This window comes from Acartia tonsa, chromosome 1 (assembly GCF_053477335.1).
Source record: "Acartia tonsa isolate MP-2025a chromosome 1, ASM5347733v1, whole genome shotgun sequence".
NCBI classification, from domain to species: domain Eukaryota; kingdom Metazoa; phylum Arthropoda; class Copepoda; order Calanoida; family Acartiidae; genus Acartia; species Acartia tonsa.
In genome coordinates this window covers 34,887,695-34,913,614 of record NC_137260.1, presented here as the reverse complement: position 1 = coordinate 34,913,614, position 25,920 = coordinate 34,887,695, and the positions used below count along the sequence as shown (strand labels likewise).

The 25,920-nt window shown below is 32.0% G+C and overlaps 1 protein-coding gene across 1 annotated transcript; it reads left to right on the top strand.

The window, feature by feature from the left end:
• The first annotated feature begins 64 nt into the window (after window positions 1-64).
• LOC145317766 (uncharacterized) lies at window positions 65-22,922 on the top strand. Its single transcript, XM_080159021.1, has 22 exons — window positions 65-240; window positions 1,067-1,324; window positions 2,677-2,798; window positions 3,195-3,309; window positions 3,583-3,710; window positions 6,411-6,554; window positions 7,177-7,230; window positions 7,978-8,112; window positions 8,744-8,883; window positions 9,284-9,390; window positions 9,779-9,912; window positions 17,230-17,322; window positions 18,008-18,132; window positions 18,368-18,541; window positions 18,805-18,910; window positions 19,275-19,433; window positions 19,894-19,997; window positions 20,514-20,583; window positions 21,008-21,054; window positions 21,375-21,481; window positions 21,875-21,974; window positions 22,394-22,922. The coding sequence occupies exons 1-22, from the start codon at window positions 147-149 to the stop codon at window positions 22,434-22,436; spliced, it is 2,559 nt and encodes an 852-aa protein (XP_080015147.1). The 5' UTR covers window positions 65-146; the 3' UTR covers window positions 22,437-22,922.
• The last annotated feature ends 2,998 nt before the right edge of the window (window positions 22,923-25,920 follow it).

Below are 25,920 nucleotides of genomic sequence, written 5' to 3'. Positions count from 1 at the left end.
ATCTATACTCCTGACCTAACCAGTGATATGGTTACACCTATGCTATGCTTGTAATATATTATATATCTATCTATCTATGTATCTAGATAATACTACCTGAAGACTCAAGTGAAGCAACTATCTATACTCCTGACCTAACCAGTGATATGGTTACAACTATGCTATGCTTGATCTATACTGGTGAGGCTAGTGTAACCTGGAGGTCCTTGCAAGATATCAATAATGCTTTCAAACTAATAGGTAAGAAGGGGGGGGGGCGAAAGTGACACTTTTTGAAACCAAAACTAAAAGTCAAAGGAACTCAACTAAAAAAAGAGTTACAGGTCTGACATTTTGCATGGCAGTTGCTTTATAGGGGTACAATATGGAACTGTGAAGAAACGGCGTCGCAACCGCCGAAAATCGCCATGAAAAGGCAAAACAAAATTCGGCGGATTTCGACGGTTGCGCCGCCGTTTCTTCACAGTTCCATATTTTACCCCTATAAAGCAACTGCCATGCAAAATCTCAGACCTGTAACTCTTTTTTTAGTTGAGTTCCTTTGTTGACTTTTAGTTTTGGTTTCAAAAAGTGTCACTTCCCCCCCCCCCCCCCCCCTAGTATTTCTCTTACCCAGGGAAATAGAGATAAGACAATGGATCTACATTTCATGTTAGGACTTTGGTTATAAGGCATTTTTTAACTTTTCTTATTTTGGCTAACTTTACAGACTTATTCCACAAGCGCATGTAATGCCACCTATAGGTTATTATACAAGCCTACGAGTACGAAGCTTACCAAACTAACACCAGGGGCTGTGATTCAGCCAATGAATTGCATTTTATATTGCCGAAAATTAGATATTTGGTTGGCGTAGAGTTGGCGTAAAACATGTTTTATATGTAGCTGAAGGGAAGTGGGTAAGAATGGGATAAATAAGGAAAGAGGGCTGTGGGGAAATTTTAACCTAAAATTGTTTACACATACCAACACTAATGCTTACTAACTAAGGACATTCGATTTCTATAATTTTTTAGTTTTGACTATTTGACATCACATAGGTCTATTTATAAAGTGCTTTATTTAGGTTTCTGTGGTAAAGACATGACCGCTATTCCCAGGAGCCAGCTTTCCGCACAAGAACTAAAATCAAACATCAGCATAGCATACGAGGACGACATGGATATGAAACCGGTTTTTACTCCCATCAAACTGGCCAGGGGTGCCAGAGGTCATGGCGGGAATAATCCGCGGTCAACGTATCATCCCAGCGCTCTGTCAACAGGGTTCCCAAATTCTACACTTCTTACCCCCGCACAGCTCGAAGATCAAGGACTTATTTTTGGTAAGTTTGGATTTTGCCGTGTGGAGCATTTTCTTTTACCGACATTTAAGAAATTTTTAATATGAAGGAAGAAAGATTTTTGGCACAAAAAAACACTTGAAAACAACACAGGGTTAAAATTCACTGATAGCCTCATAAAATAAGGAATCACGATGTCAAATAAATAAAATATTATGAGTGTCTCAATCATAAACACCGTTTGCAGACAAGGGTCACAACATGTTTTACCAAATAAAAAAAGTCCTTTATGCCATATTTATATTAGGGTTGGGCCGGATACTTTTTTGGCCGGATACCGGATAACGGATATCCGGCTGATTTCTAATGCCGGATATCCGGTTCCGGCCGGATATCTGCAAACGTTCGATATCCGGCAAATTACCGGATATCCGGCCGGATAATCGAATAACCGGCGTCAAAAATCAGCCGGATATCATGTAACCGGATAGTTTTAATATCCGGTATCCGGCCTGATATTGAAAATGACCGGATATCCGGTCGGATAACCGGCCAGACCGGATATCCGTCCCAACCCTAATTTATATGTCTTTAATAAAATGACTTTTCTTTCTTAAGCGGGCATTTTCTATTTCTTTTCTGTCTTACAATAAAAACAAGGATGACAACATCCATAAAAGCGAAGCTCTGAAACGGTAGGACAAACGAACATTAACACTTGTATAATGTCAGAACTGAATAATCAGAATGCGAATGTATAAGAGTCAACGCAAAATTGTAAGTAAATTTGTTGAAAAACTGCTTGACAGAGGATAATGATTATGGACATACTTACATTTTTAGGACTTGATTATAGAGTTGCTTCGCTTATTATTGTACTTTGTTGTCCCAGGAATCAGTATACCAAAAATCAGACCAATCGGATAATTAGGTCACATACAAATTTGTTGTTAAAAGTGTAAAAAAAATCAACATGTTTAAAATGGACGTACGGACATTCTGGTAATGATTATAGAGTTGCTACGCTTTCAAACTCGTACCTAACTATTACAGGAATCACCATGCAAAATTTGAAATCGATAGGACAATTCTAACATGCCTAAATTAACGAAAAAAGCTATTTAAAAAAGTAAAAAAATCAACATGTTTAAAATGGACGTACGGACATTTTGGTAATGATTATAGAGTTGCTACGCTTTCTAAATCGTACCTATGTACTAAAGGAATCACCATGCAAAATTTGAAATCGATAGGACAATTCTAACATGTCTAAATTAACGAAAAAAGCTATCCGTGACGGACGTACGGACGGACCGACCCTAATTATAGAAAAGCTTCGCTTTGAAAAAATGCTTACAAAACATTCAATTTTGAAGATTGTAATATTATTGTAGATAACTCTGACCAAGTAGAGTTGCTTGACACAGTGGAAGCGTATGTTGATGATTATGATGATCAAGACTCAGATCCGGAATATAAACCAGCAACTAATAAAGCCATCAAAATTGAACTCGAGGCAATTATGCATTTAGATTTATTTAAGAATGAATAAATATTGTTTTTGATTAAAAGTAAACAAGATACTTTGATAAGCACCTCGGGGCTAAAAAAACTGGTTTTAATCTTATGATTGTACATTATTATATTCGTAGATGAACGATGGAAGAAATAACTATTCTTATTCGTTGTCTCAACAAATTTGGGAACTTTTATTTAATTTTGATAGGTTGTGACATTAAGTAGGTAAAGTGTTTAAACGTTTCAACTAATAATTGTAATCTACAGATTTGTAAATCATTAATGGGGATGGACATCAATTTATCGGCCATTGTCTTATCTCTTTAGATCCCTGAGATTATTGTCCATTCTTTTTAAAAAGTGACAGAATTAATGCATATATGAATGATGATAGGAAAATGAAGATGATGAATTGAACAACTATTTTAATATTCTTGGCGGCAGTGTCACAAGAACTGGCAGGAAGATTAAGACAGAGGCTGGAGTTCGTTCAGTTGGTCGGCCTAGAGGTATACATACAATAGTTAGACTGGCGGCTGCGTCTTTGTAATCTAAAGGAGGTAGGGTAGAAAAGAGCCTAAAAATATTCAAAGACTTAGATTTAAAAATAAAATAGCTTAAATCCATCACAGGACCTATGCGAAGCTTCCCTAGAATGGAGAAATCTTTATCATTGTTTAACTCAAAAACAAATGCATTAGACTAGAAATAGAAACATATTTTTATATTTAGATAAAAAAAGACAGCTGTATAATTATATCCATGATTAAATTTCTCTCTAGGTTCAACTAAGAAGCAAGGAATAAAACGAGACCTAGACTTGATATACTCAGATGAAGAAGAAGATGAATTTGGCGGCAGAATAAAAAGAAGTAAAAATAGCAGCTGGGCGGATAAAACTGACACTAGGGTAAGTATCGTGTTCTTACAAATAGTAGGGTGACTTCAAAATTGCTGAATAGTGACATTATTCTTATAGGTTTGGTAAGGCTTTCTTCATCTGAGATTTCAGGGTTAAGTTTAACACAGCTTGCTGAAAAAAATCAGTTTTATCCAGTTTTTAACCATCTAGTTCATTTTCTTCTTTTAATTTTACAATTTTACTTAACTTTATGCGTCCATTTTGAGTCTTGGTCGAATGTGCGTAATAAATGAGGACTTTTAAAAAGTTCCTTCCAGCACTGATACTAAATATTTTTTTTTGTGAATATACTATGCTTATGTTTTATAAAGTTATACTAACTAAAAAAATTAGGTTTCACCATGGTTTTCTATGAATAAAACTTTAAAATGTTAGGCATTTTTGATGAAATATCATCAAATGTTTTGTTGAGTTCAAAGGTTAAAATAAAATAACACGTCAAAACATAATCTAATGCTGTAAATTACAAAAACACACCAATAAAACTGAATTCAATATTACAAGTTAACATCCCATTTTCTAAATTAACATTTTTATTGAAGAAGTTTACTTTTGCACCGTGTTCCAGAAAAGCCAAAAAATGACAAAAAATCATAGAGAGTGTATATTCTAAAATTTTGATGAAATTTTATTTAAATAGCAATAATTATCCATATATCTTTCATTATAATAGCGAAATTTTGAATATCTCCAGCCTGGCTGGCACAGGATGCCAGCAAACCTGGAAGGGTCATACAGGTAAAGAGCAAAAATATTTTGTTTGCCTTAAACTAAGCATTTTAAGTTACCAAATACTAAAATATCCTATACTAGTACATACCTATATGAAATTTAAGTGTTCAAGTCAATTTCAGGGTCCAGGTATGATCCTGCAGGTCCTGATTCCCCAGAAATCTTTAAATAGCTCTTCAAACCGCAATTTTTGACCTATAGACTTCAAATTTTAAACATAGGCGTTTCTAACAAGTATATATGACCTACTAAAATTATAAGAAAATCTGCCGCCGTTTTCCTGCCGCCCGCCGCCGCCAAAATTTATATTTTGAGATTTATAATCTAAAGTTTACATACAGATAAGCCTATTTCTTATTTATTTTCTGTGTGTTTATGTAGGGAGGGAGGGGACAATGGGCTGTTTATTATAATTGTCCCCAAAGTCATCAAATAGCGTTTTCTTATTTGTAGGCATAACAACTTGTGGGACTTTTATTGAATTTTGATTGGTTGGTTTATTAGTTGAGTGTCCAAACGTTTCAATTACTAATTGTAATTTATATAAGGTGCATTTTGTGTATTAGCATTGGGAATGTACATTAATTTCTCGGCCATTGTCTAATCCCTATAAATCTCTGATATGTAAGACTTACATTTTAGTTTCAATTTACCTGAAAGGAGGCATTTTCTATCTTAAACAATACAAATTCTACTTGTCTTATTTTAATAAGTATGAAAGCACCTTTGGCAAAAGGTTTCTTAATAAAGGGTGAAGGGAGTAAATAATGCTACAAATTAAATAAGAATATATATTTGAACTAGAAAGCCACACACAATTTTTTAGACTTCTAGCTTTAATGTGTTCAGATGTGGATATAAGTTGGGCATTCCCCCCCCCCCCCCCCAAATAAAAAGGTAAAATTTTTCAGATAAGAGCCTAGATATTTAGGGATAATCTTTATTTAAAACTTTTCTTTACTTTTAGTTTAAATAAACATGTATTTAAAATAAGTAGAAAATAAATTACTTTTATATCTTAAAAAATTGTTATTTTTTAGTAGACCCTAGTATCTAAAAGGCTCGAAAAAACAAACTTCGCATACATTCGCATACACAGGGTAAAGTTCTCTGATATTATACATACATCTAATATCACCATGTAAGAGGGTTTGCTTGCGCTCTTTTGCGCTTAAGAGATCTGAAACCAAACGTAAAATTTTCATTAGAAGAAAATTGTCTATTTTACAGAAATTGGGTATGCTAAGAAAACCATCTACAATTACAACAAAAAATGGAGATTTGACTTCTTTTAAAGGCTAAACGTATAAATTATTACATACTGATTCCAAAAATATATAATACTTAAAAATAGCTTTAAAAATAAAGGGTTAACACTGTTTTGAAATGTAGTTTAGTTGACCTTAAAAATAGTTGTTTACAATGATGAAAAGGAACTTAATTCCATACCTCTGGTATAATTAAACAGAAATTTCTTATTTTTCATAGTAAAGACCTAATTCTTTCGGCTTTATTTCCAAAAACTTGTGTATATTACTAAACAATTGTTTAAAAGTGTATTTTCCAAAATGTAAAAAACGATTTTTTGTCACTCTCTGGAACATAGTGTTTTGTGATACAGCAGTTTGAACTCAACAAAACATTTGATGATATAAAGCAAAAAAATGCTTAAAATTTCAATGTTTTTTTTTTAATAAAAAATTTGGTAAAACTTATTTTTTTTAAAATTAATATAACAATATTAAACATAGGTAACCCGGCCTAGTATATTCACAAAAAAAAACATTTAGAATCACTGCTGCTGGAAGGTGCTTAGAATCACTTGCTCTAGTTCGTGAATACTCCTTTTTAAGTAATCTCGCCAGTCAACACCCTTTTTGTCCTAATTGCGTAAATATTTTTTTGATGTTTCAAGATGAAATCAAACATTTATTTTATATATTATCTATTTTTTAGGAGACAAAAGTAAGTTATGGCGTTTCTACGAAGGATAAGGGAGTTCTGTCTCGCCGTCTGCCATTTGATCTGTTTGATGATGAGAGGGAGGCGGAAGCTGTGAAGACCATCACTGTCTGTCCTGTTTGTTTCATGTGCTTCCAGGTAATATTTAATATACTAGCGGCTTCAGAGAAGGGGGGGGGGGGAGAGGGAAGGGGAATTCGACCCTCAACTGTCAATATAAGTAAATTTAAATTTTTATAATGGTTGTAGGGACGACCTATCTTTTGAGGGTAAAGGTACCTACCTGTACCTATAGTAAAAACCTTTCCCGGACCTTTAAGAAGCTTAACTGTGAAAGATAACCATATGGTTCAGCGGTTACTTTTTTAAATGGATTGGCAACAATGTTTGTATCTTAGGTAAAGCTGTAATTTTAAATCGAATGATAAGACTTTCAGTGTATGTATTAGCTTTTGTTTTGGAGTGGATATCTGTAGTTTCTCTCTCCCTTGATAACTAACTTGAATCCATTTCAACCCAAATTTTTATACTGGCTTCATATTTTTGGCTCTATCAATTATACATTTCAATTTAATTTTTTTAAACAGACCAATTTACATTAACAAAATCTTTCAATTTTTTTCTCAGTTATATTTATATACAGAGCGAGTAATTTTGTTTATTATTATTGGGAGAGAAGGAAATAAAATATAGCGTCAAAATCGTATACCTGAATCCCTCCTGAATATCAGGATCATACTATAAATGATTAAATTTTCAGGAGAGAGATTTGATGAAGGAACACAAAATAGAGGAACACGGTGCGGATGTAAAGGTAGTTTAGCGTTGGATAGAACAGTTTGTTAGATAATGTTGTCGAATTTTTAAGCCTTTACAAACTCACACTATTTTCATTTTCTCCTACTTCTTGCAATGACTCTTAAACGGCAATTTTGTATATTTATCCCTATAACCCGAATTTAATGTCATATCTCTTAGTTGTTTTATAAATGAACTTCGAAATGTTGTAGCTAAAACTATTTAGTCCTATATTGGATTCCATAAATGCAATTTTTTTAGAGTATGTTAATTATTGTCAGTATGACATAATCTAAGCATTTGACGAATTTTTCTGGTTTTTAAAACAATTTTTAAAAAAAAATTTGCCCCACTAATCGCTTAGTGGGGCAAAATTGTTTTCGTGAAAATCCTCTAAAATCACAAAAAAATCTACAAAAATTAAATAAAATCTTAGTTAATAACCCTTCTATGATTTTGTTTAACTTTTGTAGATTTTGAATGTGATTTTGGTGGATTTTTCACGAAAACAATTTTGCCCCACTAAGTGATTAGTGGGGCAAATTTTTTTTAAGAATCCACCTCAGGTATCCTTAATTTTAAGAAATCTCGTGTCTCTTTTCAATAAGGATGAACCTTTGAAGTGAATATTGGCATTCTACTCCTATTTTAAAGCCTTAAAATCACACACAATTACAGAATTAGGTGAAAAAAGATGCTCTTTTAAACTTCAAACTCAAAGTGCAAGATAAAATTTAGAATAAAATGTTTTTGTGTTTATCAGGGTATCCCAGGCCAGAACAGTATGATATTAGGAAGGCACAAATTTAAATGCGACAAATGTGAAGAAACTCTGGAGCTGAAACATCTAGTCTGGTTTGTCAAACATTATAAATTCTGTGGAGTTGATGATATCAAGGCAAGTATTATTTTGTTTAGACCCATTTAGTATAACATTTTATTCTAACCATTTAAGTCCTGTAATCTTTTATATCCTCCCATTCCAGATTTACCACGACTAATGATCCACATAACATTCACATTACTGGCCTTTTCAATTTGAATAAGTTGTAATTAGATTAGGAAAGCTTTAGGAAAATGTTATTTCCATATTATCAAATACGTTGTTAAAGTCTTGTTGAACAACACTAATTTTGATCAAATGTAAAAATATTAAAACTGTGTTTTTTTTATGAATTTTCTAAGCCTACATAAGCATAAGCAAAGATATAAAGACAATTTATAAAAACCAAATTCATGGTTAGCGAGATTGTGCTGAAAATAACTAACTGTAATAGTAGAAGGTGTTTTTATCTTACTATGCCTAATGCCTAATGGGGCCATTAACACTGCATGGCTTATACCTGCGGCGCCATAACTCTGCGAGAATAGAATAAACTGACCTAAAGTAATAAACAAACAAATGAAATCGCCCCCCCCCCCGTTCTTCCCTTATTATTAATTTACTTCTAAGAGGGTATGGGTTGTCAGTGTTTAACAGGGTAATTCGTGTGAAAAACCCAATAATGTTACATCTATGTTAATTTTAGGCAAATGAGTTACTACGAGTAAATGATGTAGAAGAGAAAGCTGCACGCTCAAGAAGCATAGAAAAAGAGAGTAAGAAGAATTCCAGGGACAAGGATGTCGTCTATGTTCTGGATAAACCTAAACTCAAGGATATGTGCAGGTAGGCAGAGAGAGAGGGAACAATTGGCTGCTATTTACACTAGTCCACAAAGTTTTCTCATTTTCGTTAACCTAACAACTTTGAGGACTTAAATGAATTTTGAATGGATGATACATTAAATCGAGTGTTCAAACGTTTCAGCTACTAATTTGAATCTGAAGAAGGGATAATTTTGTGTATCATTATTGGGGATGTACATTAATTTTATCGACCATTATCTTATCCCTTTAGATACCTGGCATGTAGGCCATTTATAAAAGCGCGGCATATACCAAGGTAAAAACAATAAAACTAATGTTTATTTCATCTTTATTGGCAAATATGTAAAAGGCTTATAATGGATCACTTGACTTTAATGATATTTGAAAAATTGAAACTTTTATGCATTTTTTAATTTAAGGTTTATGTTGGGTAAAGTAGTGGATGATATTTGGGGCTGTAGAAAATGTTACCAACCTTTTGATTGTGAACAGGCTCTGGTAGATCATATCAATGCTGATCACGAAGGTAAGGCTTGATGTTGAAAATTTTCTAGTGTAAATTATTTGGTGAAAACAGGGCAATTTTGTTTAACTTACTCGTTCATTAGGACCGGCCATTGTTATAGCGTAGCTTGAACAGTTACAAAGTAGAAAAGCAAAAATGGAATATTTATACCAATATAGTTAAGTTTAATTTGAGTAAAACTATTACAAAAACTTGTTAGGAAAACAATTTGCTAACTCTGAAAACACAGAATATTCCTTCTAAGTTAGTTCTAGAGTAGCTAGACTTACAAATTGTAAGTTACAATAATACTAACAATTTATAAAATCTTTTAAATAGACGTATTGATAAAAAATCAACTGTATAAAGCTTATATTGTAATAATTTAAATTAAAACCTCTTTTTGTAGGTAAAAACGAGCATGGTACTTGTTATGACTATGAGACAAAGGTTTACAGCTGTATGAACTGCAAGGTGTTCAAGACAAGCAAATGTGTTGTCTACTTCATCTACCATCTCATGAGATGTAATGTCAGTGAACAGGTACAAATATTTTTATGGCACAATAGAATACGTGGATTTTGTTAGAGATTCTTTGATACCCCGATAAAATGTTTCACCAAGCTGGCTAATCTATTGATAACCCCCCACCTCTTATGCTTTACTCCATCCTGTACGCTGACCACGGAGGAACGTATTGACCATTATCTGTGGACTATATTAGAAACTTAAATTGACGACGAAAATCTCCCTGTCTCAATATCCACAGTCCACATATTCCATATCTATTTTTGACACAATCTTCTTAAGGAAGTAAAACAAGCAATAAGCTTGATGATTTTCAAACAAAGAAATCAAATTTTATGAATCAATGCCACATTAAACAACTAATGATATAATCTTAGATCTTGGATTATATGAAGTGATATATTTACATTGTAACTGTACTCATAATGATCATATATAGGCTTAACACAAGGACTCTGGCAGGAAATTGACAACTTATTCATACGTACTGTACTAAATCAATCTTTACGTGGACTAATTTAACCAAATTAGGTTTTTTTTAGGTTTTTGATAATTCATACAACCCCCTTAAGTTATTCATTACAATAGAATACAATTTTAAAATTTATTTACTGTGTAAATATGCATAAATATGACGTTTTTACTGACAATTAGGTTGATTTTTACTCAAAGCATTTTTCTTGTAGACAATAAAATGATTATAACTTTCGTTCTATTTAAGATAAATTGATGAAATAAAAAGTATATTCAATTTTATTATGCTGAGAAGTCACTTATTGGTTTTAAGAAATAATAAACCCCTTTGAGTTGGGGAGGGGGGGGGCGTTGAGTATCGAAATAATGAAACTAATGTAAATTTCTTTTTATGGTGGGTTTTAATGATTCATATAGCAGCCAAACTGTTTTTAGGCAATACCCCTTTGTCTGTCTGTCCCTCTGTCTGTCTATTTTTTTGTCTGTCTGTCACTCCACTTGTCAGTCTATCTGTCTAACTGCCTCTTTTTCGGATTTCAATGAATCATCTAGCATAATTCTAATTTGTTAATGCCTCAAAAACTGTCTGTCTGTCCGTCTGTCTGTCTATCCCTCCATCTGTCTGATCATTCACAGGTTCTCTATTGGATTTTATTTAATGAATTGTCTATTATGGTCAAACTGTAATTTGATCATTCTTCTTGCCTGTCTGTCTGTCTCGTCTATCTGCTGAGTTTTTACCATTGGTCTAACAGACTGATTCACTTACTTAACCCCTTACGGTCGGGCCCCTTACCGCACCTTAATCAGTTGGGGGGGGGGGGGCGTCCCCCCCCCCTATTATCTCAGTTCCTATTAGAGCTAGTAAGCTAAAAAATTTTGTGCAAGTCCCCTTGAGATATTTAAGGTTAAGGATATTTTGCAGTTAGAATTTTTTGAATATCTCCATCTTGGCGAGTACAGAATGACAGCAAACCTGGCAGGGTCATCCAGTTAAAGAGCAAAAATATTTTTTGACTAAAACAATGCATTTTATTTTACCAAAATACTAAAATATTCTATAGTAGTACATCCTCATATAAAATGTGTTCAAGTCAATTTCAGGTTCCAGATATGAACCTGCAGATCCTGATCCTCCAGGTCTCCAGAAATCTTTAAAAGGCTTCTCTGGCTGCAATTTTTGACTTAGAGACATAAAAGGGGGACATAACTGAAGCTTTTTTGATGCTGGGGGGGCGGGGTTTTTTCTCCGGAACCACTTGATGAACCGTTCAAATTTTTTGGACTTAAGCTTTTAGGGGTATGAACATATTATGGTTTCAAAGTCAACCCCCCTACCCCCACCCCCAAGCCCCCCGGGGCTCAAAACCCACCTAAAAATGAACCTAACCTTAATTTTCTCAGAAACCATTTGACCAATAGGGATGATTTTTTAAACTTAAGCTTTTATGCTTGTAAACAAACTTCTAGTTATGAAGTCACCCCCCTGCAACCAACCCCTAGCCCTCCGGGGCTTAAAAAAATCCTATAAATGAACCTAACCTTATTTTTCTCAGACACCATTTGACCAATAGGGATGATTTCTTAAACTTAAGCTTTTATGATTATAAACTAACTCCTAGATTATAAGTCACCCCCTGCCGCCAACCCCTAGCCCTCCAGGGCTCCAAAAACCCTAAAAATGAACCTACCTTTATTTTTCTCAGAAACCATTTGACCAATAGGGATGATTTCTTAAACTTAAGCTTTTATGGTTATAAACTAACTTTTAGATTTTAAGTCGCCCCCCTGCCGCCAACCCCTAGCCCTCCGGGGCTCCAAAAAATCCTAAAAATGAACCTAACCTTAATTTTCTCAGAAACCATTTGACTAATAGGGATGATTTCTTAAACTTAAGCTTTTATGATTATAAACTAACTCCTAGATTATAAGTCACCCCCTTGAAAATAAAGGTTAGGTTCATTTTTAGGGTTTTTTTGATCCCTGGAGGACTAGGGGTTAGCAGCAGGGGGGTGACTTCTATACCAAAAGCTAGTTTATAACCATAAAGGCTTAAGTTTAAGAATTCATCTCTATTGGTCAAATGGTTTCTGAGAAAATTAAGGTTAGGTTCATTTTTAGGGTTTTTTTGAGCCCCGGAGGGCTAGGAGTAGGCGGCAGGGGGGTGACTTCTAAACTAGAAGTTAGTTTATAACCATAAAAGCTTAAGTTTAAGAAATCATCCCTATTGGTCAAATGGTTTCTGAGAAAATTAAGGTTATGTTCATTTTTAGGGGGGTTTTGAGCCCCAGGGGGCTAGGGGATGGGGGTAGGGGGTTGACTTTGAAACCATAAGATGTTCATACCCCTAAAAGCTTAAGTCCAAAAAATTTGCATGGTTCATCAAGTGGTTCCGGAGAACCCCCCCCCCCCCCAGCATCAAAAAAGCTTCAGTTACGTCCCCCTTTTAAACGTAAGCTTTTCTTATATGTCAACATAACATATCTAAATTTGATAGAGATCCGCAGCCGTTTTCCCTGCTGACCGCCTGCTGCGGCCGCTGAAATTTATATTTGATATTTCTAATATAAAATTTACTTAAAGATAAACATTTTCTGTAAAAAAATTGTTCTTCTAGCTTCAAAAATAAGAAAATTACAGCCGTTTAAAATTTTTAAGTAAAAAAGGTTGTTAAATAAAAAGGTGAACTAAGCAAAAATTGACTTTGACTTATAAAAGGTCGGAAATTTATTATCAAACAGGGGACTTGCACAAAAAAGATTTAGCCCTCTAGGTCTAATAGGAACTGAGATAATAGGGGGGGAGCGTTGAACGCCCACCCCATCACCAACCGATTAAGGTGCGGCAAGGGGCCCGACTGTTAAGGGTTAATAATACATATTTAATAATTCATATTAAAATCGATAATACTGTAAAAATGGTTGAATGCTTGTTTCAATAGAAAATTAGATTTAACTAATAATAATGTTAAATCTTGTACCAGGAGATAAACAAATAACCTTGTGTTGCAATAAAAAATAAAAAAAATTATTCAATTTACTTATGAAAAAAAGTGTAATACTGTATCTATAATCTTTTTGTACATAAATGATAATAATATCAGGTTATATTCCATTAATTTATAACCACCTAAATTTTTTGACACTTACAACTTTTAACAGCTCCCTTTAACCAAAATCAAGGATAGTTTATTTAAGTATGTCACCAAAACTTCATTACATAAGTAATACATTTTTACAAACTTTAAAAAGAGGATTGGGAAATATCTCCCTCCCCAACATTAACTTTAATCACTATTGTAAACAATATTAAAAGTTATAAATATATATCAATCAAGATCTTTAGAGGTATTAACTGTGGTTTAATTACATATGTATGAGAGCTCCTTCTTGTGTCAATCACTTTTATTTACTGATTAAAATTTGTACAGTACAGTTGTACAGAATATTGCAAGATTTTTTTTAGTTAAGTCTGGAAATTAATGATTAATTTATCTAAAAATAGATAGCATAGAATTATCTTAATCAGTGGCTTAATTTTATACACCCGCCTTAAACACCTCCCCCTCTCCCACTCTTTATTTTAAGGGGTGTAAATTTATTTCTTTTACACCCCCTTGGAATTTATAGAGGGGTGTATCTGAGGGTGTAGGCTCTTGTCAAGAGGGTGGACATGGGTGGACACCTAGGGAGGTGTATCCATCCCCCTTAATTTTACAAGGGTGGTGTAAACAACCCCTACACCAACCTTTTGCACGCCTTTGATCTTAACTATACTTTTAGTGTACACAAAGTTGTAAATTCAGTAACTATTCTACAAAAATTATCTTCCTAAATTGATATATGATTTTCAGGGTAATCTCCGGTGGACTAAACATTAAAATTTTATGGAAAAAAAGATATCTTTGGAACATGCATGACTTGAAATTATCCCCCCTTTGTACTCAATACGCATTTTTTATTCTAAGTGCGTCAATTTTGCGTTTAAAGATACCCTTAGTTTAAGCATTAATTTCTCCAAAAAATGATGAAAAAAGATAAATTTTTTTTTGATAAAATGATAAAAGTATATGTAAAATGAAATAACCAGCAAAAAAAATTACAAAATTACGTTAAATAAAACGAAAATTAGTGCGTATTGTATGCCTTATAAAATGCGTATTTCTCATGAAAATTGTAATGATTTAGTGTGTTGAGTAAAATATTTACAAACTTCCCGCTTTTATAAGAAGCTAGAGCCTTTGTGTTAAAGAATTAAAGGGTCTAGATAAGATAGCAAAAAAAAGAGTTGAGAAGAGGTGATGTAAAGAGCTAGCTCTAAAATATAGGGAATATAAATTACAGGAAAATATAAGTAACTAGCGGCTTCGCCCCTTGCCTCATGGGGCTTTGCCCCAAGAGGTTTAATCAAACCAATTTTTCGTATTATAGATTTAAAAGAAAAATTTTTAAAAAATAATTTTTTTGGGGGGGGGGGTGGAAATTTTTTTTTTTTGGGGGGGGTAGTCGACCTCACTATTTTAATTTTAGTTTTAAAAAGAAAAATTTTGGGGGGCGGGTATTTTTCATTTTTTTGGGGGGTTTGGGGTGTCCCACCCCCCAAGAAAATAGTTATAAACCTTCCCGGGACGTAATAGAAGCTACCCTGTAAAGGAGAACGTGATCGGTTCAGCGGTTAGCGAGATCCTTCGCTACAAACAGACATCGTTCTACTTTGTATTATAGATATCAACATAACCATCCTTATACTAAAGTAACAGGATGTTTGTGTATTTGTGTGTCTGTGTGTTTGTGTGTTTGTTTGTACCGAAGGATCTCGCTAACCACTGAACCGATCGGGTTCTCCTTAACAGGGTAGGTCCCGGGAAGGTTTATAACTATTTTCTTGGGGGGTGGGACACCCGCCCCCCCCCCAAAAAATGAAAAATCCCCCCCACCAAAAAAAAAAATATTTTTTTAACTAAAATGAAAAATTAGGAGGGGAGGCACCCCCCCCCCCAAAAAAAAAAAAAAAAAACCAATTTTTTAACTTTTTCTTTTAAAATCTAAAATAAGAAATTGGGTTATCGAATTCCACTCTCCTCTCCTCAAGGGCCCCTAGAGGCCTCTAGGGGCGTAGCCGCTGGCTACAAATATAGTTGCATCACGGTTGGTTTTTTATTAAATGAATAAGTTAGGGTACAATGTTTGGCACTTTCGATATAAGTAAATGATAATAAAAAACCCATAGAATGCGATAATAACTTCAGAAAAATCAAAGAAAATAGTTTTCATACTTAATTAACGTTTTTAAGTTTTTCTTCAAAAAGTTTAGATAAGATGCCTTTATAAGTCGTCTATGATTTTGTCAGGGATAAAAATGTAACTTTAAAATAAGAATTACAACATATTTTTTCAATTAGTACAAAGTAAAATTTTGAACATTTTATTGATCAGTATATTTTTTAAAATGTGAAGTAGAAACCTGAATATTTTATCATGAAAATTGTGTTATGATTTGATTGTCTGCTAGATTACAAGAAAAAAGATACTGACAGTACTTGTTGGTTCTTTAAAAAAAATTAGGTAGCTTTCTTTCAGAACCCCTCTTTTTGCAACGTTATTTCAATAGAACAGAGCCGTAGTCTTAGTGTACTCAATATCTAGACAGCCAACCATTGTTTTAGAATTGTTCAATTTTTTTAACTTCTGATAAAAACAGAATTAATGGTATTTTTGTAAATATTATACCTCCAAGAAATGGCTATACTTTCCAATCATATGTTGTGTGATATTTAAGAGGAATTATTTTGATATAATGTCATTAAAATATTCGTTGAAAAAAGTGCTATTCTAGCTTATACTTTACATTTTAATGTGTATGATGATACAAATAAAAGATAATGAAGATTTATATTATATTTAATTGTTATAATTATAAAGAAAAACCTGGAAACAGTAAAAAACTGACTTTATTTTATTGACGCAGGGAAAATTTTGTCAAATATTTGAATAAAAAAACAATATAAAACAAAATGAATTATTTTTAATATAGTCACAAAAAGGCTTAATGAGTTTAGGAAATTTTTCATTTACTAATCATGTCATTTAAACTCTATTACACAGAATACAGTGTAAAAAGATGTTCTCGTTTTAATTTTAAGTAATTTCAAATGCATTTTAATACCTTTTAATGATTTATTTTTTGAAACATCATTTTATAAAATGTTATTGATTTTTGAAGTTATATGTTAGAATGTTTTTAAATTTTGTTAACATTTTGTTTTAAATGTAGAAAATTGGTAATTCTAAACATTCAAAAATGATTTTATTAAATTTTCATCACTTAAATTACATGTTTGATGAAATTTTCAACTGATAATTCAAGAAAAATCGTTTAAGTTTTATTACATTTTACTTTGAATTGTTAAAAAATATATTATTGTCAAAAATGTGGAAGTTATGGTTTCCTCAAAAAAAGACCTAAAACATGAAAATTAACACGTGTAATGAGAATTTTTTTCTTTCAGGCTTAATTATAAGTAATTATTGATATTTTTTGTAAAAATGATTTTATATAAAAAGTTTTAAAACTCGAGTTATGTAGTGGTTTTAAAAAAGGTTGCGAACTTTTGCAATTTTCTCGCAAAAAAAATTTTCTCAGATTTTAAAAATAGCAAAGGGTGTTATTAGACGTACTTACAGATACAATTGCTAAGTCATTTTGGCCAAACACTAAAATAAAGTTTTTACATCTGAGGGTCCAACCGTGACATAGTAACGGAGGTAGAGAACGTAGCTTATATATACATTTATGTATGTTAAAATGCCAACCGTGAAACTTTTTTGATATATTACAATTCTTATCTTATCTATTTAGGGAGCTATACCAATAGACGACGAAGAAGACGTTGATGAAGATACAAATGAGGATTTTATTGATCCTTGGGGAATCATCAACAAATCTTTGAAGGTCAGTAGAAGTTTTCTTGCTCCAGATGTAATACAAATACTGTATATGAATAGATTTATTATTACTTGAATCTTACACAATCTCTAATGAAGTGAAATTTGTAGCTGGCTAAAATAACGATCTCGCCCATCCATCCCCTTTTCCCCCATCCCCTCCCCTCCTACTGGGTGATCGAAAAGACCAAAATAAGTGATGTCCATGTCAGCAAAATAAATTGACAATTTTTCCCCTGTCATAATATCCATATATATTCTATATCTATTTGTATATAAAAAAAAACAACACCTATGAAAGAGAAAATGACTCATATATCACAGTTAGGGAGTTGAATCCAAGAGAGGGGAAAGTGGAATGGTAGATTACGTATGTTAGAGGGTCAAAACCGTTATCATAGATTATATTTCTGCTTCTATAAAAATGGATTCAACTCCTTAACTGTATCAGACAGGACAAACAAAAAAACAAAATAGTAATTAAATTGTAAAAATAAAGATGCTTTGTTTATAACATTGTACCTAATCGTTCTGAAACCCACCATTTCATAAAAAGTTGATAAAGTAATTGTATTTTGTAGAAAAATTTGTGCAAAAAACGCTAAACGGTTAAGTTTAGTTCAACATGTTAAAAATGGACAAAAAGAATACCTAAATCGAATTTATTTTTCTCTTATTTTTTTTTCTTACAGATAAGAAGTTCTCGATCCAAATGGATGTGCGAGGCAATGTTTGGACAAATGTATGATCTACTCTACCCTTGTCATATCTGCTATACAGTTTATAAATCTGAAGAAGAATTAAGAGAACACTTTAGGTTAGTACACTTCTTCAGTATCACTTTAGTATGAATGTATTTCTTAGTAAAATATTAGATTTATAATTTTATAAAAAATGTTAAAAAACATTTTAGGCATGCTAAATCTTTTAAATATACTTAATGAAAATACTCCTTTTTAGGAAACATAAAACTGAAGAATTGTTTACTTCATTAATCTTAGCATATCAATTCAGTTCATCCATCAAATTTACATTAAAAAATTTGATTTTAGAATAACCCACCCTGGGCTGCAGAATTACCCGGAGCATGGTTCTTACTTCCTGCAGGACGAGGGTGCCTACAGCTGTCCCACGTGTAAGAGGATTGTTTGTAAGAAACAGAAGAATTCCATCTACTTTGCCTATCATATGATGAAGTGTAACAATAAAACTTTCCCGGTTACAAGGTAATTTCTTCTATCCATCTGTATTATAAGAGAAGTAGATGTCTTTCCACCTGTCCTTATAAGTAGTGCAGCCATAATAAGCTACCTTTCTATTGAAGATGACAATATCAAAACTGGTTTGGAACAATCACTTTAATATCTTGTACAGTTTGTTTAAAACGGTCATTGAACATTAAACATATCCTTCTTTAAATATCGGGACAAATATCTTGGAATGAAGTATCATAATCATCAAAAAGCTAATAATGGTTTCTTTTTTGTAGGAGTTGTACAGCGTGTTCCAAAAGCTTCAGTGTATTTAGAACCTATCAGTATCACATACAGACTAAGTGTGGAACCACCAACTTTGTCTGTCATATTTGTGGCATGGTAAGTAACATAGCAGTATAATATTATGACTAATTGTGATATCCGAAACTCATCTGACATATTTTTTGTGTGGTAAACAATATATAAGTTCCATATGTTAAGTTGTCGCAATTTTGTCCGTCATATTTGTGGCATGGTAAGTAACAAAGCAGTGTCATATTATGACAAATTGCGGCATTACTGATTTTGTCATATTTGTGGCATCGGTAAGTAACATAGCAATGTCAGATTATGACAAATTGTGATACCATAAACTCATCTGACATATTAATAGTATGGTAAATAATGTATAAATGTCATGTAATAAATTTTGTGAATTTTATCCAAATCTCGTTTTAAAATGTCTTAAACTCTATTTTATCAGGTGTTGAAGAACTTCCACGGGTTAAAATGTCACGTGATGTATGCTCACAGCGACATCCGCCCCTACCAGTGCAAGGTCTGCAACAAGACTTTCAAGCGATCAGCTGATCTAGACCATCACACCAAGCTACACATGGGCTCTATGGACTGGAGCTGTGAGGTGAGTTGGCGCCATTATTGTTTCAATTTCCCGCCTTTTTTATTTATACTAGGTAATTTTATACCTATATTTTCATAGTAGCTTAAAATTTTACATTTAAACCATATAACATAATCATTTGATAAATAAATTAAGAAATCGCTTTAATTTTTTCCCCTCAATTAACGAGAGGAAATTTTTTGTGTAGCTTAAGATTTCGCAAAACTCATTTACAGTTAAGCTTTTACAGGTCCAGTAAATATTTTTAAGAAGGGTAAAGATATACCCTAACCATCCAAAAATTGCCTATAGAAACATTTCCCCCCCCCCCCCTCTTTAAAAACATCTTTTTAAATTTAGTTCTTCTTTTAATAACTGAAAAAAATTAATTTATGATTGTTTCTCATCCCCATTCACACAGAACACTTAAGTCAATACAACAACAACAACAGTCATTTACAATTTTTATTTTTCATGTTAGAAATGTGGAAAAGCGTTCCCTGTAAAGAAAGCCTTGAAGAATCACATGAAGATTCACTTGACTGAGGCGGAGAAGCCACATGTTTGTCATGTCTGTGGTAACAGGTAGTTTTTAAAAGCGAAGCTTTTCTATAATTAGGGTCGGTCAGTCCGTCCGTAACGGATAGCTTTTTTCATTAATTTAGGCATGTTAGAATTGTCCAATCGATTTCAAACTTTTATGATGATTCCTATAACAAGGATGTAAAATATTAAAGCTAAGCATCTATATAATTAAGTCCTCAAAATATAAGTATAAACAGTAGGTATACTGTATTCAAGAAGATTTGCAATAAATTTGCATACAATTTTGTCAAAACTTACACATTTAAGTTTCAATATTCAGTCCTGACACCCTACAAGAGTTACTATTCGTTTATACTACCGTTTCCTAGCTTAGCTTTAATGGATATTGTCATCCTTGTTTTTTTTTATTGGTATATGGTTGAAAATACATTAGAGTAAAGAATAATTGCACTTCCAAAAATGTACCTTTCCTCACATTGTATCTAACTATGTTTTCTTCTTGATTTAGTATTTGTACTCTTACTTGAGTCTTGATGTTTTTTAATCTGTTTTCAGGTTCACAAGAAAAGGTTTTCTAATCAACCATTTGACCACTCATAGCTCATTCAGAGGATTTGCATGCGAGGTAAAGTTTATACTTTCAACTTCATTTAACACTGGTTAGCATCAACAAAAATTTTAGAAACTTAGTATACCTCTTTTAGATATTTGTCTATTATAAATATGTTTTAAATTTTTTTCTCGTATTCATTCGAATCCGGTGGATAGAAACCGGTTCTCATCCATACGAAAAAACTATGTCTAGCATCGTATTATATCCAGTTTTCTATGAATATAGAAATGTACAATCATAATATCCGCGGAAAGCCGTTTATAATACGATGAAAGAAATAACTATTAACAATGCAATGTAAGTGTATGTAAGATATGGGCGTTTTTTATATAGTCAGATCGTGAAAAATGTGGTGGTTCTTTTTCTATATACCCAAAACTAAATATTCAATTTTAATATGTTTCTTTTGTTTGTTAATTATTTTGTTTTCTTTAAGGTTTGTAGCGCACAAGTTAAAACAAGAGACACATTACTACAACATAGGTAAATATCAGATTTTTTAAATAGAAAAGTTACTGTATTTTTTTAAAATTTTATCAAAATTTGGGATCTGATTTAGCACTTGCACAAATAAAACCAAAAATAATAGTTCAATAACATTTTTTTTTGTCTTTCAATAAAGATGGTTTATTGTAAGCAACCTGATTGTTTTAACTTGAATTAATTGGAGAAAAAAAACAGGTTATTTCAGTTGTTATTTACTACGATAGCCCCCCAAAACAACTAAAAATTCGAAATGTACTTTTCTAATAAATGCATTTGTTAATTACAGCTGGTTTTTATGTCTAAACTTTTGAATTTAGGAAAAAAGTTCACCGTCTGTTCACCCCCATCCCAGAGTCGTGTATCCTACACCCTGAAGGTGTAGATCAGGGTCCTGTCAAGATTACTCAAGCTAAAGGTGGACGAGGTAAACACATACAACTTATGTTAATTGCATACAGATTTCAAGTATAGATAATGAAATATTTATCAAAATTTAACTGAAGAGTATCATTACGAAACACAGTGTATTACTTATAACCTTTTGTTATTCATTCTATGTTAAATCATAAATACATAAGATATATAAATTTTGAAACATAATAATCCCCCCCCCCCAAAAAAAAAATATAAAGCATAGAATGGATTAAGGAAATCTTTAGCAAAAAATCAGCTGTCAATCTTAAATATCTGCCTAATAAATTCAATTTCTTGTTTATCATAGCTGATGGACATTTTTTTATCTTCCATAAATAACAAAAATGTTACAGACAAACACATTATATAGTGTAGCAAATAATTTAATCATTCATTAACTTAGGTGGAGGTATGGCCAAGAAACAACAACAAATACACATCCAACAGCAACCACAGCAGTTGAGAGCTACTCTTACTGTGCCAGAGACTCTCCACATCAAGGAAAATATTAACATCATAATTATAATTTATCTTCTATTTACATATCCATGTATGCAATCAATATTTTATATCCAAATATGAAACATTGATGGCCAATACCGAACACGGTGAAGTTTTTTTTAAATATCTTAAATATAGGATATACATACACAAAGACAAATATCATATTTCTTTTATTCGATTGTTCGTATAGAGTCTTGAAACAAGAATGACAACATCGATAAAAGCAAAGCTCTCATATCAGTGATATTAGAGTTGCTGCGCTTACTAAATCGTACCTTACTTACAGGAATCATCATACAAAGTTTGAAATGGACAGGGTAATTATATTATGTATAATTATTGAAAAGAGGCATCCGCTACTGACTGACGAACGGACAGACGTAAGTACCCTAATTAAAATGATGTTAATAATCTAGGAGGAGGTATTACCGATGCTTGGTGAAGAATTAGAATTAGCATAAAAACAATAGTTATGCTATTATTTGGATATTCTCAAAGAGAAGTAAAAAAAAATTGCAGAAAAGATTTGAGTTTGATAGAAGATTTTAGGCTGCAATTAAATTGTTTCAAAATTATATTTCTGTAATGTTTTTTAAAAAAGTCTTATTTTTTTATTTCTTTTTAAAAATTTTTGTCCATATTTTCTACTAGGTAGTAAATCTCATCTATTACCAAAATATTTGTTCATATTGAATCTTTCAATTTTTCATTGAAACAAAGTATGCCTAATCTTATTACGCTCCTTTTTAAAAATCTTATTATAAATATTTTAATTTGACTTTTAAAAATGCTGCTTTTCTATATTTTATGTAAATAAATCTGCCAAATAATTTGTAATCTAATTATACTTTTTAAAACTTGTATAGCCCTGTATAAGAGTTCAAACAATGTTAGTTTAATATTATTTCTTGTGTAATTGTTTATTAATAAAGATCTCATAAAATGCATCGATATTTTCTTGTTTAATCAAATTTTTTTTCAGAAAACTTGTGTGGCATAATCATATATAGATGTAAAGGGACATTTAATGATAGAGTTCATTGTCCCTGTACTCTTCTGTGATCACTAAAGAATCCTAAAATTTCGTGAAATATAATTATTGATTCTCATATGACATATGCAACTTTTATGCAAATGTATTTTAATATGATTACTATTTCTTTAAAATGTCCAAGTGTAAAATAATATATTTGACGCAATCTTGCCATCTTGGTTCAAAACTTTCTTGGTCTTTAACCTTTTGAATTACTGTCTTATTGCATTGTAATCTATAAGCCGGCTTTTTGGGTCTTAAATCTACATCATATACCTACTAAAATATACATATACCTATTACCTAATATATATGAAATAATGAGGTATTTTGTATTAGAAACCATCAACCAACCGCCCAAAGTACAAATTTTATATCCTCCTTTCATTGATAATTTTTCTTACTCTCGTAGAAATGTCTTCATGAATGTTCCATGTTTTGGACATTACCTTCTCCTTCTCGATGCTTAGTTTTTCCCCAATTTTGTGTTGTCTGCACATGTGTTCCCAAATGTATGTTGCCATTTGAACATACTTCAGGCCATTTTTTAATTTCATATATATGCTAATAACTTTTATTTTAAGTAAAATATAACAGGGTTTTGGAAAGAAGAAAAAAATTTTAAAAATATATTTAATTTGACTGTAAAATGTATGTAAAGTGAACTTGATAAATGCGTCAACTGCTTGTTTTTTCTCTTCTTTTTCCAAAATAGGAAGTCTCGCCCCACTACCCCTCAAATCCCACCACCCTTCGAACACACATTCCCCCTGTCTAACTTTGACAAAGAGACAGCATACAAAATATCAAATTCAATTTCTGTGTGTACCGAAGGGTCTTGCCTAACCAATATTGTTCTCCTTTTACAGTGAAGCTTTTCAAAGGTACTGGGCAGGTTTATAACTATTTGGTGGAGGGTACCACCACCCTTCCAAGAGAAATCGCCAAAAAATCGTGTTCTAGGTACGTAATAGCACCGCCTAGTGGTCTTTTAGCTATTGTTTAGTTACGGCTGATCATAACATATACACAGTGTTTCAAATAAAACTGCGTTTTCCGGTTTTGAGAAACAACCATAGGAATATGATAAAAAAGGATTATAGGTCCATATTCTATGTAAAAATATTTATCAGATTTACTTAAGGTGTTTTTTAATATCTCTGAAAATGCGGCTGTACTGATAGGTACATGTAGGGGAAAAATGCTTGATGTTAAATATGAGATATCAATTAGATTGAAATAACTTGTTTATTTTGCAACATATTTCTAAAATACAATATGAAAGTAGTAATAGGTTAAATAAATGTCTCCCTTTGAGATTTTTAACTTATTTTCTTTTTTTGGCTCAATGCAAAGACCTTTTTAGGTTCTTCAGAATTTAGTTTTTTCTATTTCTTTATGGCAAAGTCATAAAAAAAACTCTTTTAAAACTGTGCACATTGATAAATAAAACAAGTAATTTTTTATTTCATTTCAATATCTTTAAAAATAAGCAAGTTATCTTGGTTTGAAATTGTCAGTAAAAGTGCGTACAATATCACACGCACCTTTTAAATTCTTTGGGCTCTAAAATGCGCTGTTGTTTTGAGAGATATTAAAAAACACCTTTTATAAAATTGATCCATATTTTTATAGTGAATAAGAATATATAATTATTTTTTTCATACTCCTACTGGTTGTTTCCCAAAACTGGAAAACGCAGTTTTAATTGAAACACCCTGTATTAAAAAGAAAAAATTTTACATTCTGCTAGATGTCTCTAGGGGCATATCCACTATTTCTTGAACAAGCAGTCAAAAAATTAGCTCCTTCTCTTTAAACAATGTATTTCTTAAGTTTATAATTCTAGCACTATTTCTCTGTATAATAACACTAGGTATAAATTGCCTTTTTCTTTTTTTGTGTTCTCCATTTATTTATGCATATCACTAATGCACTATTTTCATAAATAATCTCTACTGTGCTAAAGAATTTTTTTCTGTTATTAGAATTGGTCCATGCAACAATATTTCTATACAACATGGCTTAATCATTAGGCTAGTCATCTTAGAATTGTCCAATCAATTTGAAACATTGCATATTTCCTATCAATGTTAGGTTTGATTTAGACAGCAAATCAAAGAGTACATTCATTGTAAAACAGGCAGATATTTTATGTTTAATAACTTTCTGTGTAATATTATTTTACTAGTTATATGTTTTTTGATATAATGATTTTAAGACAACAAGGTATATATTATCAATAAAGCATCTCTTTAATCAAATCCTTAAAATTAATGTCCTTATACAATATCCTGTATTTATCTATTTAGCAACAAAATTTTACACAGTTTTGATTAGATTCTTAAATTTTTTCTTGTCATCAGGCAAAGTTTGATAGGAAAATTTTAATATGCCTAAATAAATTATATGAGCCATCCATTATGGACAGGTGAATGGTCAGACAGATGGACCAACTCTAATCATAAATAATTTTCCATTTTTCAATCCTTGCTTACTCTTAGCGATTGATTAAAAACACATGTTCAATACCTTTGACATTTTATGGAGCTTATAAATTTCTAATGGGAAATACTATAGTATCCAATAGTATAATAAAGTATATATTTCAGATAGGTAAGTAAGATTGAAATATCAAAATCTAATAAAATACTGTAGTTTATTTACAGAGGCAGAAATATTGAAAGAAACAAAATCTTTTATAATTCCACTGTCCCTTCATGTTCTCTCTCAGTTTTCTCCATTTCCCCTTTCTCATAATTATTAAACTTTTTCTCCCCTCCCCCCTTATGAGCCGCTCTTCCCCTTGTTCTCCTCTGTCAAATAGGGTATGGTAGCAAGGGGAATGTATGCATAGACGGAGAAAAAAAGGGGGAGGGGGAGAAATAGCCACAGCAAAGAGCTGAGCAGTA

Excerpts from the sequence above, each read along its gene's own strand:
- LOC145317766 (XM_080159021.1), top strand. The coding sequence starts at position 147 with ATGGTTACAACTATGCTATGCTTGATCTATACTGGTGAGGCTAGTGTA. Across the intron at positions 2,799-3,194 it reads CCATCAAAATTGAACTCGAG|GAAAATGAAGATGATGAATT; the intron begins GCAATTATGCAT and ends GAATGATGATAG. Across the intron at positions 17,323-18,007 it reads TCATCAACAAATCTTTGAAG|ATAAGAAGTTCTCGATCCAA; the intron begins GTCAGTAGAAGT and ends TTTTTCTTACAG.